This window comes from Leucopleurus acutus (genome assembly GCF_964270905.1).
Source record: "Leucopleurus acutus genome assembly, chromosome: 11".
Classification (NCBI taxonomy): Eukaryota; Metazoa; Chordata; class Mammalia; order Artiodactyla; family Delphinidae; genus Leucopleurus; species Leucopleurus acutus.
In genome coordinates this window covers 97,860,528-97,873,282 of record NC_139152.1, presented here as the reverse complement: position 1 = coordinate 97,873,282, position 12,755 = coordinate 97,860,528, and the positions used below count along the sequence as shown (strand labels likewise).

Below are 12,755 nucleotides of genomic sequence, written 5' to 3'. Positions count from 1 at the left end.
GTCTGAAAAATATCCAGGGCTTTGTTCAACGAGACAAGTATTAATTGGACGATTATTTTGTGCCTGGCACCGTGTCTGGTTTGTAGGAAACATAAAAGAGGACAGTGCTGGGAAAATCAGATGCAAGAAAGAATGTGGAAGCGTTTCAAGTACTTTTCCCATGCTAGGTTGAATATTACATTGCATTGAGTTGTTTACTTAATAAATATGTTTGAAGGCTCATTGTGGTACGGTGTCGTGTTTTATTTTTTCCTGCGGAGGTTTAGGTAAGCGTGTGGATCACCCGGTGCACAGCCGACAGTTTCAGAGCAGGGACGGAATCGGTAACAGCGGAACCTTTCTTCCCGCCCAGCGGTGCCTCTGCCCGCCGGCAGGAAATGCGTCAAGGACCGCGCCGCGCTGCGCTGCGCCGCGCCGCGCCGCCGCAGTCGGGCCTCGGTCGCCCTGGTAACGCGCGTGGGGCCGGTTCCTCAGCATGAACGTACGGGTTGCGCGGGCTGCGTGGGCCTGGGGCCGGGGCGTGAGCTGCCGCCGGGGCGTGAGCTGCCGCCGCGGCGCCTCGAGCTTCCTGCTGCCTCCCCCGGGCGCGGTGGACGTGGAGGAGCTGCTGCGAGATGCGACAGCGGCGGAGGAAGGGCCCCGGGAGGCCTCGGTGCGGCGGTTGCCGGGCCAGTGCTCGGTGCTGCTCTTCCCCGGCCAGGGCAGCCAGGTGGTGGGCATGGGCCGCGGTCTGCTCCGCTACCCGCGCGTCCGCGAGCTCTACGCCGCCGCCCACCGCGTGCTGGGCTACGACTTGCTGGAGCTGAGCCTGCATGGGCCGCAGGAGGCCCTGGACCGCACCGTGCACTGCCAGCCCGCCGTTTTCGTGGCTTCGCTGGCCGCCGTCGAGAAACTGCATCACCTGCAGCCCGCGGTGAGGCCCGAGGCCCGGTGGCAGGCCGGGGAGAATGGGCTCTGCCCGAGCTCTCACAGCTTGGTCGCGGTCCAGCCGAGGCTCCAGCCTGCCAGGCCGGCGTGCTCCAACGTCTGATCTGTTCGGCAGATCCTTACTGAGTTCCCACCGTGCCGGGCACTGTTGTAGGCCCAGGGGATACAGCCTACAACAAACAAAACAAGGATCCCTGCGCCTGGGGCGCTTGCATGTTAGGGCAAGGAGATAGGTAATAGAGAATAAATATGCTGTGTAAATTACGTAGTGTGTTAAAGATAAGTGTTTCAGAAAGAAGAATAGAGCAGGGAAACGGGCCAGGGAGTGGAGGGCCGGGTTGCGATTTTAAATTATCCTTAATCATTTAATTAATTACTAAATGATTTTAGAAGGATTAAGCTTCACCCTTAAAGGAAGGGTCATTGAGAAGGTGATATCTGAAAGTATCAGTTCACTTGAAGTTGTGAAATGATGGCTATTAATATTTATTATCACAACAGTAAATGTTAAGCTCGTACTTTACCCCTATTTCATCCTCACAACAGCCTTGTGAGGTAAGTACTGTTACTTAGTGGGTAAGGAAAGAAGACTCAGAGATGTTAAAGGAATTAGTTTAAGTGGTCATGTCGAGTCATGATAATAACATTCATCCAGTGCCTGTCCTGGGCCAGGTCTGTGCTGAGCGATTTAGGGGTGTTATCTCCATGTAGTTCTCTCAGCAGCCCTGTGAGGTCGGTCCTGCTGCTCTCCCCATTTCACAGATGAGATAACTGAGGCGCAGACGTTAGGGAACTCTCCCAGGCTAAAAATCAAATCCAGAGGTGACTCTGAAGGTCATGCTCTTAACTTCTGTACTTAGCGTCCTCTGTTGCTATCTGCCTGAGGGGCAGCACCAGGGCAGAAGCAAGAGAATCCAGAGCCCTGGGTTGGCATCACAGCTCAACCAAGGAGTCCGCCAGTAGGCTTTAACTTGCCTTGCCAGTTAAAGTTCCTCATCAGTAAAGGGCTGGATCAGTGATAGTCAAGGCCACTTCTGTGTGTTGTCTTCTAGCTGGAGCACCAGGGCAGCAGAACCTGGCTCACTGAACTGCTGAACCCCTGTCAGCTTGCAAGTGCAGAGCCCCGGACTGAACTCGCCTGAGAACTTGGCCTCATGTTCTTCTGCATGTGTCGCTGCAGGTTATTGAGAACTGTGTTGCTGCTGCTGGATTCAGTGTGGGAGAATTTGCAGCCCTAGTGTTTGCTGGAGCCATGGAATTTTGTGAAGGTACATAGGAAGAGGTTTGGTTTTTTTTTTTTTTTAAATATTTATTTATTTGGCTACATCGAGTCTTAGTGGTGGCATGGGGGATCTTTCGTTGTGGAGCGTGGGCTCCAGAGCGCATGGGCTTAGTTGCCCTGTGGCATGTGGTATCTTAGTTCTGTGACCAGGGATCGAACGCACGTCCCTGCATTGGAAGGCGGATTCTTAACCATTGGAACACCAGGAAAGCCCCAAGGTTCGGTTTTATGCATGGGGTATTGTCTTGCTGGGCTTACTGAGGACAAGGGGCACTACCAAAAATAATTCTGGACCTACTCAGGGGTAATAGAGAAGGGAGCCATGGGTGGGGGTGACAATGGGACCTGAGGACCAGACTTCACCTTGATTCCCTTTTAAGCTTGAAGGGTTCATCAGGGAATTTCTTTCTTCTTGTAGTCTTGTGAAATCTTGCTTTAGTGTCTCCCACTACTTATGTGCATTCTTAGTCCACTCGTGTACCTCCAGTGCCTGTCGTGTGGTAGGTCATCAATAGATTCTCATTAAGTGAAAAAGAATAAATCAGTGTTTGATCTTGAGCCATATCAGTTCCACTTCTTAAGATTTTTGTGTATAAACATGTAAACATTTTTGCTTATAGCTAAATACAAAGGACTTGAATAGACATTTCTCCAAAGAAGATATACGAAGGACCAATAAGCACATGAAAAGATGTGCAACATCACCAATCATTAGGGAAATGAAAATCAAAACCGCAGTGGGGTACCACTTCATACCCACTGGGGTGGCTTTAATTTAAAAACCAAAAGAGGAAAATAATAAGCGTTGACAAGGATGTAGGAACCTCACACATTGTTGGTGAAATGTAAAGTGGTGCAGCCATTGTGGAAAACAATTTGGTGGTTCCTCAAGTTAAGCATAGAATTACCATGTGACCCAGTAGTTCTACTCACAGGTCTGTACCTAAGAAATGAAAACATATGTCCACACAGAAAAACTTGTACACAGATGTTTATAACAGCATTAGTCATAATAGCCAAAAGGTGGGAATGATCCAGATGTCCATGATCAGATGACTGGATAAACAAATCGTAGTCGATCCATCCAGTGGAATATTATTCAGCCATAAAAAGAAATGAAATACTTATGTTGCAGTGTGGATGAACATCGAAAACATGCTACGTGAAAGAAGCCAGACACAAAAATCACATATTTTTATATGAAATGTGCAGAATACATAAATCCAGAGAGACAACAGATTAGAGGTTACCGGGGATGGAGGGAAGGAGAAATGAGGTGTTTTATGGGCTGATGGAAAGTTTTTTTTGTTTGTTTTTTGTTTTTTGTTTTTTTTTTTGCCGTGTGCGGGCCTCTCACCGCCGCGGCCCCTCCCGTTGCGGAGCACAGGCTCCGGACTCGCAGGTCCAGCGGCCATGGCCCATGGGCCCAGCAGCTCCGAGGCGTGTGGGATCCTCCCGGACCGGCGCACGAACCCGTGTCCCCTGCATCGGCAGGCAGACTCTCAACCACTGCGCCACCAGGGAAGCCCTGATGGAAAGTTTTGAAACTAGAGCTGGTGGTTGTACAACATGAACAAAACAAATACCACTGAATTATACACTTGAAACTGGTTATATTTTATGTGAAATTCACCTCATTGTTTTTTAAAAAAGCATTATAGGAAGGAAGCATTATCAAGGAAGTGGAAAAAAATTTTCATATTTCCACATCCTAATAAAACTGTTTTATACAAATACAGTTTTATGTGTATGTAATTTGCAGGATTATTGACATTCTGTGTTTTTTCACTTGACAATTTGCATAGTTATTTAATGCCTGCCTGGGAGGGTTTCCACGTTCCTGTGGGTTCTCTCCTGCCTGTTAACACAGGCTTTTAATGTATTTGCTCCACAGTTCTGCTGTGTAAGGGCTAAAAGTCCAGTACAGACATAATACGGTGCCGGGTAAACGAAGGTGTGTTAGAGAGAAAGGGTGCAGGGTTTGTTCCTCAGACTTTGTTGTCCCATCCCTTAACCGCCCCTTGGTCTGGCCCAGGACCAGGATGATAGCTGTCCAGTAATTGCAGTCCATTCTTTTTTGTTTTGTTTTTAAATTTTATTGAAGTATAGTTGATTTACAATGTTGTGCTAATTTCTGCTGTACAGAAAAGTGATTCAGTTATACATATATGCTTTTTCATATTCTTTTCCATTATGGTTTATCACAGGATATTGGATGTATATCCCTGTGCTCTACAGTAGGACCTTGTTGTTTATCCTGTATATAATAGTTTGCATGTGCTAATCCCCAACTCCCAATCCTTCCCTCCCCCACGTTCCCTCCCCCTTGGCAGCCACGAGTCTGTTCTCTGTATCTCAGTCTGTTTCTGTTTCGTAGATATGTTCATTTGTGTCGTATTTTAGATTCCACATATAAGTGATACATGGTATTTGTCTTTCTAACTTCACTTAGTATGATAATCTCTAGGTCCAGCCATGTTGCTGCAAGTGGCATTATTCCATTCTTTTTTAGACTAATATTCCATCATATGTATGTACCACGTCTTCTTTATCCATCTGTCAGTGGACACTGAGGTTGTGCCAGGGACAGCACCCTGCCTTTTGATGATGGTGGTACCATATATGTATGCTTTCAGATACGTAGAACTGCAGCTTGTAGACTGCTGATGGATACCAATATCAGGGTCTCCAGCACACAGTGTGGAATTTGTGCTTTGCTTTTTGGGTCTGGGCTTCTCTTCTCCATTACGTGCCTTGATTTTTCCAAATGCACTTCTCTCTGGGTAGGTTTGTATGCAGTGAAAATCCGAGCTGAGGCCATGCAGGAAGCCTCGGAAGCTGTCCCCAGTGGGATGTTGTCTGTCGTCGGCCAGCCTCAGTCCAAGTTCACCTTTGCCTGTCTGGAGGCCCAGGAGCACTGCACGACTTTGGGCATAGAGAACCCCGTGTGCGAGGTGTCCAGCTACCTCTTTCCCGACTGCAGGGTGATCTCAGGACACCTGGAGGTGGGTGTTCACGGGAGCAACCTTCCTAGACGCCCGTCCAGTCCAGAAGGTTGGAATTATTTCACACCTGGGAGCGCACAGAGCGTAACAGGTGCTCTGCCCAGCCCTGGTCCTTGGGAGGCATCTGGGGGCCAGGGGTGTGTGTGGTGGAGCGAGCGCTGCAGGGAGAGGCAGGAGGCTGGGGTACTGTCTCCGCTCCACCACGTACAGACCTTGGGCAAATTTCCAGCCCACGTGGAAAGTAAAGGGGCTGGGCCAGATGATCTCCAGGGCCTTCCTGTGATACGTTCTGGGCTTCTCACAGCCTATGATCCAGTTGCTTCTTTGGAGAGACAAGCTGTTTCCTGCTGGGTTACTCTGCCCTGCTCTACTTTTTCTTAGGTGTCTGTTTTTGCAGGCTTTCCTTCTGTCCATCCTTCCACTCACTGCTGCCCCAGACATCCTTTCTCGGGCAGCTCCTGTGTGGCAAGCACTGAGGACACACGGACGGATCAGCCGGGGTTCCTGCTGTCAAAGGAAGGCTGGCTGTGAATGGATGCCTCCAGGTTTCAGGGCACAGTAAGGGTCAGGCTGACTACCAGGGTGCCAGGAGGCGGTGCCTGGAGGATGAGGTTGCCAAGAGCAGGGGCATCCCAGGCAGACAGGAGCGCCTGACGGAAGGGGCAGTTCTGTACCGTGTGCCTGGCTGGGGAGTGTTGAGTGCAGACCGGATGGGTGCTTCCCCGTCTTGTCTCCTCTGGTCCTGTGCTCTGTGGACGGGAGTTCTACACCGGGAAGGTGAGGCAGAGGGCCAAGGGCTTAGTGGTGGTGGAGGCAGGGTAAGAGCTCCCGTCCACGTCCCTCTGAAGTCCAAGTTTCCTCCACTTGACCATGCTGGTTCATCTCCCTGTTAAGGCCTTGCCAGTACGCCGGTGTCCTTACGTATCTCCTCTGAATCAGTGAGAGCCTCTGGGGCAGTTCTGAGATGATGGGAAGACCAGCTACGGTGGCCCCAAGCGAATCACGGAGCTGGTTGCTTATTCCCGTTAATAGCCTTGGAAGGAAGCCCATAAGTGGGCCAGGAGGGGCCCCCCCCAGTCAAGGCAGGAGTGTCCCAGGCTCCCAGACAGGTGGGCATCCAGTGCAGGTGGCGATTCCTGGGATTCCCAGGTTTGGCCTTTGGTGCTGTTGGAAGTGCTACAGCAAAGAGCTTAGGTGCGGGCAGAGTCCCCTGAGCAGGTGAGTCCCTTTCCCAACAGTGGATGTGAAAAAACTCCTTGCCCTTTGCTAGACCCATGCCTGGCCTGAGAGCCAGCCACAGGAGCCTCTGGACCCCGAGGCTGTGTCCTTGACTCCTGTGGCCCTGACCTGGGACTTGAGTTGGATGAATCCAGAGGCTTCCCATGGAAAGCACTTAGAGACCGTGGCGGTGGTGCAGAAGTGCCCCCGAGCAGCTGTCTCCGTAGACGGTGATCAGAAGTGTCCAGGCGTGGTGGGAAGGGCTTGGGCTGTGAAGTCCAAGAGTCTCCTGTTCAGAGAGGCGCTGGGGGCGCATCCCTCAGTGAGGTGGGGATGGATGGAGCGTGGAATTGGGTGTGAAGCACCAGGTCAGTCAGGTCAGGCTAGACTCTGCTGCAGTGACAGCCCAGACCCCTCCGTGCTTCCCAGACGCATGGTTCACACTCCATGACAGTTCGCTGTGCTGGGCTCTGCTCCACTTGAATTTCGCCCCAAGGCTCAGGCGGCTGAGTAGCCTCGGGGTGGAACAGATGGACTCACTCACGGCAGAGGGAAGTGACACGTGATGAGCCTCGGGCTGAACTGGCCGTGCCTGGGCAGCAGGCTAAGCTCCTGCAGGGCGGGGCCCACAGAGAGAGACGAACGAGCACCATCCAACCAGAGATATTCATCCCTCCCCTTTCGGGGCACAAATAGCTTCCCCGCTGTATTTTTTTTTTTTTGGCCGTGCCACACAGCTTGCAGGATCTCAGTTCCTCAATCAGGGATTGAACCTGGGCCACAGTAGTGAAAGCCTGGAATCCTAACCACTAGGCCACCAGGGAACTCCAGACCCTGCTGTATTTTTTCCGGTGGACATGGATGGGCTTGGTAACAAGTTAATAATCGCTGCCCCTCTCTAGGGTTTGTATACCGAGCATCGTTCTTCATAGCCCTGTGACGTAACTGTTGTTATCACCATTTTACAGGTGAGGAAACTAAGGCACTGACAGGTAAAGTGCCCAAGGTCACGCAGCTGCCACGACTTACCTTGAGTCGTCAGGAGCAGCTGGCCCAGCTTCTGAGCAGGCCGTGGATGGTGTCAGGTTGGAGGGACGTGGCAGATGGTTTAGTGCATAGGAAGGCCTTTGGTGGATCCCAGTGAAGGGCTGTCAGGGTGGTAGGCCTTGGGCTGTGTCCCGAGGGCACAGGGTCTCTTAAGAATATATACTGTTCTAAAGATGTTTGCAGGTGGTTCTAAGTTGGGGCCTGTTAGTCCCAGAGGCCCCTTTTAATCAAGCCCTTGTCTTCTCTAGAGGAGCCCAGATGAGGGGTTTCAGACCTTGGATTGTGAAGTGAGGCTGGAATCTTGTGAATTGTCATCTTGAAGGTTATGGAGTAACAAGAAAACAGGCTTAAAAAAATTATGAAGAGTAGCAGAATTCTAATTGAAAACTGACACTTACTAGATACTGCTTTTTCATTCATCAGATACCTCCTATTTGATCACTTCCCAGCAATCTTATATAGAAGTAGGTGAAATTGTGCTCATTTTATGGATGGACTAAAAGAAGTTCAGAGAGGCTGCCTGGGGCCACTGGGCTGGTGAGGGCTTCTGGGACACGACTCGGCAGCTGTGCAGGATGAAATAACCGGTGCTGGTGTGTAGAGATAAGCAGGTCCTATACGTAGGACTGTGACATCAGCCAGTGGTGACTGCCTCTCTGTTTCTTCCCCTAAGATTTGCTTGGTTTAAACGTCCCTTCTTTTGCTTCCAGGCTCTGCAGTTTCTCCAGAAGAATTCCTCCAAGTATCACTTCAGACGCACCAAGATGTTGCCGGTTAGCGGTGGGTTCCACACCAGCCTCATGGAGCCAGCTTTGGAGCCCCTGGCACAAGTGTTAAAGGCAATTGATGTCAGGAAGCCTCTGGTGTCCGTCCACTCAAACGTTAATGGCAGTAGATACACGCATCCAGAACACATCCGGAAACTGCTGGTCCGGCAGGTGGTCTCCCCGGTGAAGTGGGAGCAGACGATGCACGCCGTATACGAGAGGAAGAAAGGCACCGAGTTCCCCAAAACTTTTGAAGTAGGACCTGGGAAGCAGCTGGGAACCATCCTGAAGAGCTGTAACCTGCAGGCCTGGAGGTCCTACAGTCACGTGGAGGTGCAGGAGGCTGACGAGGACCTGCACTAGAACCTGTAGGGGCCTCCCAAGGACCTTGGCGTGGAGGGCGCGTGGCTGAGGAGGCCGAAGGGGCTCCAGTGGGCCGAGCCCAGCCAGGCCGCCGCCTGCAAGTGATCGGGAGGGATTGTTTGCAGAGTGCTTTGAGTGCCACATAAAAAGCACTGAAAACGAGTATTTCTTTACATGACACAGTCCATTTCTCCCCGCTTGAAACACGTTCGAGTGCCGGGGAGAGAGGCAGCCGTGACGGTTCTGTGAAGACTGGTGAGTTCCTGCCCTGCCTCTTGAGCAGGCCCCTCCGCCTCTTGGGGGCTCAGGGGCTCCTCTGTACAAGGGGCGGGAACGACCTGGCTGGCAGGTGTGTTCTGAGGACTGGGAAGGCCTGGCCTGCTGCCGTGTGGGTGCCGTGGGCAGGTGGCATGGCCACAAGGCTGACCAGTGGCAGACGGGCTCCTCTGCTGCCCCAGCATCCTCGGGCCACACACGGCCAGAGCCTTAGCTCCTTTGTCACTGAGGTTGAAGGGCTTTAGGACCCAGTGGGCTTTGGCAGCCATTCCGTCCACCCCTTCACTCAACAGTTGGGAGACCCAGGGCCCCATCTGTTTACTTACCGCACAGAAAGTACTGAGTGCCTGCTGTATGCCAGGGAGTGAGTGGCCTCTGCCTTGGTAGGGAAGAGGGTCCTTTAGCAAGGCGGGAGTGGTGCGGGGAGGGCGGCTGAGGGCCCTGTTTCCTCCCCCACCCCCAGTCAGCCCTTTAGACTGCAGTCGTGGAGTGCCTGCTGTGTGCCTGGGGCCTGGTTCGGCTCAGGCCCACCCGCAGAGCTTGTCCTCAGCTGCTCCACACCAGGAGCAGGGCGCAGACTCTCTGCTCCTAATAGCAATATTAAATACGAGTCATTCTAAACTTCTTGGGTGATTTTTTTCATTATTCAGCAATAGTAGGAAAACCATATTGGGAATGAAATCCCTGAGCTTGTTTTTTTTTAATTTATTTTTATTTTTGGCTGCATTGGGTCTTCGTTGCTGCACGTGGGCTTTCTCTAGTTGCGGCGAGCAGGGGCTGCTCTTCATTGCGGTGCGGTGGCTTCTCTTGTGGAGTGCGGGCTCTAGGCATGCGGGCTTCAGTAGTTGCGGCTCACGGGCTCAGTAGTTGTGGCTTGTGGGCTCTAGAGCGCAGGCTCAGTAGCTGTGGCACACGGGCTTTGTTGCTCCGCGGCACGTGGGATCTTCCCGGACCAGCGCTTGAACCCACGTCCCCTGCATTGGCAGGCAGACTCTTAACCACTGTGCCGCCAGGGAAGCCCTTTTTTATGTTTTTTTGATGTGGACCATTTTTAAAGTTTTTATTGCTTCTGTTTTGCTTTGGTTTTTTGGCCTCGAGGCACGTGGGATCTTAGCTCCCGGACCAGGGATTGAACCTGCACCCCGTGCATTGGAAGGGTAAGTCTTAACCACTGGACCACCAGGGAAGTCCCCTGAACTTGTCTTTAAATGTTGCTCTTGTGTAGGCACATGTCAAACCCTGGGTAGGGTTTCTCTTTTTTAATTGAAGTCTAGTTGATTTACAGTGTTGTATCAGTTTCTGGTGTACAGCAAGTGATTCAAACTCAAACCCCAAACTCCTAAGGGTTTCTCATTTTTAGTTCTGTTTCTCAATTGGGGCCCTGTTGGCCTTTGAGCAGAACTGGTCTTCATTGTATGGGACTGTCCCGCGCTTGTGGGCAGCTGTCCTGGCCCCTAGCCATTACATGCCAGTAGCATTTCCGGGCATTGTGACCCCAAACATGCCCACACGTTCCCACAGCCCTTCCACGCTGAGAACCACTGCATATGTTGCCACAGAACCCAATTTTCAGCAGGGCCTGGGTTTGCGTGCTCTTTGGAGCACAATGAAGAAAGAACTATTATATATCTTCAAACTTCGTTTTAGAAAATTTCAAACCTTCACAGAGAACTTTGTTATTGTTTTTAAACAGTGCTGAGGCTGTTGGGATCCCCTTTGCTGAGAGCTCTGAGAAAGCAAGCTCCCTGCACGGCCCAGGCTGTGGGTGTCTGGCTGGTCTGCGGGCAGCTCTGGGTACAGCCCCACGCAAGGGAGCCGGAGGAGCAGTGGAGGGCGGGTCTGCAGGCCTTACTGCTCCTCTGGACATAGCTCTTTGCCTCAAGGGCTGCCCAGTAGGAGGGAACTCAGGGACGCAGGTGGGCAGGGCTGCATCTCTACTTCAGGAGCCCTGGAGGGTTGGGTGGGCAGGCCCTTGTCCTGCCCCTGCTGACCCTGAATCTGGACAAGTGACAGAGGCGGGGGATTGTGAAGGGAGCGTTGGGAGGAGTCCTAGGGTGAGGGCCTGGGGGCCATGGTGGGCCCTACATCCTGTTCCTTGGCAGGACCTTGGACAGTTCCTGTGCCCTTGGGGAAGATAGCAGTGCTGTCCTTGGTCCGCAGGATCTAGCCCACCCCGAGTTGGGACTCGCACCTGCCGCCACATCTCTGGTTCCATGTCCGTGGAGAACCTTGGCCTGCTTCTTTCCAGCCACTTGACTCCCCAGGTCTACCTGGAACTGGGCACCGCTCCCCTCCCGTGGTCTGTGTGTCCACTTTGCGTGCGGCAGTGCCCCGGGGCCTGCCACAGAACTGCTGCAGGAGGTCGGGGGGCATTGTGTGGAAATTCCCTAGGAATCATGAGCCCAGTGGGTGACCCCTGCCCTCTGCCTGAGAGGGACAGGCCTCTGGCTCTTCCTTTTAGGGACTGGAGAGTGCTTTCTGGTACTGCTGTTGACTCAGATTGAAGCCACTCTCAGCTCCTAAGGGCTGAGCATCTTTCCGCTACCGTGGAAACTGCCATGTGGAGCAGCCGGAGCGGGTTTGACTGGATCCCAATCTGATTGGGGTGGGAGGACCCTGGTGTGACGGAAGCCTGGGTCCCCTTGGTCAAGTCCCCTACCTCTGGGCCTCAGTTTCCCCCTAGTCGGGTGGGCTTGTCTGGAGCAGATGAGAGTGAAGTGCTGGCCCAAACGGCCGGAACCGCATCTGCTCGGGAGGTCGAGCACCGTGTGGGAGCTAAAGTTGCAGCAAGCTAGCAAGGCCCCAGGGTTGTGTGAACTGGGAGACACAGTGGGTCAGACGCTGCCCCGAGCTGGCCAGTCTGCCTCCATGCCCAGGCCTGTCTCCCAGCCCAGGCCTTTGCACTGCAGTTCGGATCCCCCAGCCCCTCCTCAGAGAGGACTTTCTCACCCACCGCAGGCCCCATCATTTTCTCTGTCCTTTGGGGCCCTCAGAACACATCCGACAATACTCTTGGCCGCTTTATGTGCATTTTTTCCTTCCCTAAAATGGGTGTGAGATCTGAGGCAGGCACCCATGCCGTCTTCACATCCCCAGAACCTGCCCCAGAGCCGATGTAGTACAGTGGGGGCTCCTGATACCCATGGGTGGGAAGAATGTTGCAAACCCCAGGACAGGATGACCCTGGGGAATGTATCCCCAGACTCCTGCAGGGAGAGGCCGCTGCCCAGCCAGCATCAGCCGCCACCTGGGGGCCCCATGTAGTTTCCAGTCTGTGTCTTCCCTGAGGAGCCCCACACTCCTGGAGAAGCCACAGGCAACCCTGGCCGCAACCACGTGGGTACATGGTTGGGTGGGCAGTTTGTCCTGAGAGCTCAGGATGGAGCAAGCTGGGTGGTCAGGGAGGACTTCCTGGAAGAGGTGCCTCTGGCTTTAGCCTTGCCACATCCTTGGCCACTCTGATTCTACAGTGGGTGCCCGGGCCTTGGAGTTGGTACATCCACACAGGGTGAGGCCTGGAATCACTTCCAGGTCTATAAGCTTGGTGGGGATGGGGTACTTGTCTGGGATAGAAAGTGACCTTTCCAGATGAAACAGCCTGCCACAGATGGGGCATCCGAGCAATTGCCTGGGAATTGGGAGATTCTGGGCTCACCCTGTGAGGTTCTGAGGGCCTGACATAGTGACACCTTACACAGGAAAGGGAGTGAAGTCAGGCCTTAAAGCTGCGAAGGGCCAGACGTTGGGGAGCTGTGGCATAAGGCCTGGAAGCCGCGTGGTCCCTTCAGTCATGAGGATTGGAAGGTGCTGGGGGACTGGGCAGGATGCATCTATCTCCTGCGGGGTCTGGAGTGGGGCAGGGTCTGACCA

General features: G+C 52.9%; 1 protein-coding gene across 1 annotated transcript; it reads left to right on the top strand.

Moving 5' to 3' along the window:
- Positions 1–455: 455 nt before the first annotated feature.
- MCAT (malonyl-CoA-acyl carrier protein transacylase) lies at positions 456–9,408 on the top strand. The gene is made up of 4 exons (XM_082849778.1): positions 456–913; positions 2,108–2,195; positions 4,997–5,214; positions 8,190–9,408. Exons 1-4 carry the CDS (start codon positions 476–478, stop codon positions 8,607–8,609), a joined length of 1,164 nt encoding a protein of 387 aa, XP_082705904.1. The 5' UTR covers positions 456–475; the 3' UTR covers positions 8,610–9,408.
- The last annotated feature ends 3,347 nt before the right edge of the window (positions 9,409–12,755 follow it).

What these genes read in the sequence shown, in the direction of transcription:
- MCAT (XM_082849778.1), top strand. Translation starts at nt 476, where the DNA reads ATGAACGTACGGGTTGCGCGGGCTGCGTGGGCCTGGGGCCGGGGCGTG. An exon ending in TGCATCACCTGCAGCCCGCG is followed by an intron (nt 914 to 2,107) that starts GTGAGGCCCGAG and finishes GTGTCGCTGCAG; the next exon opens with GTTATTGAGAACTGTGTTGC. An exon ending in AGCCATGGAATTTTGTGAAG is followed by an intron (nt 2,196 to 4,996) that starts GTACATAGGAAG and finishes CTCTCTGGGTAG; the next exon opens with GTTTGTATGCAGTGAAAATC.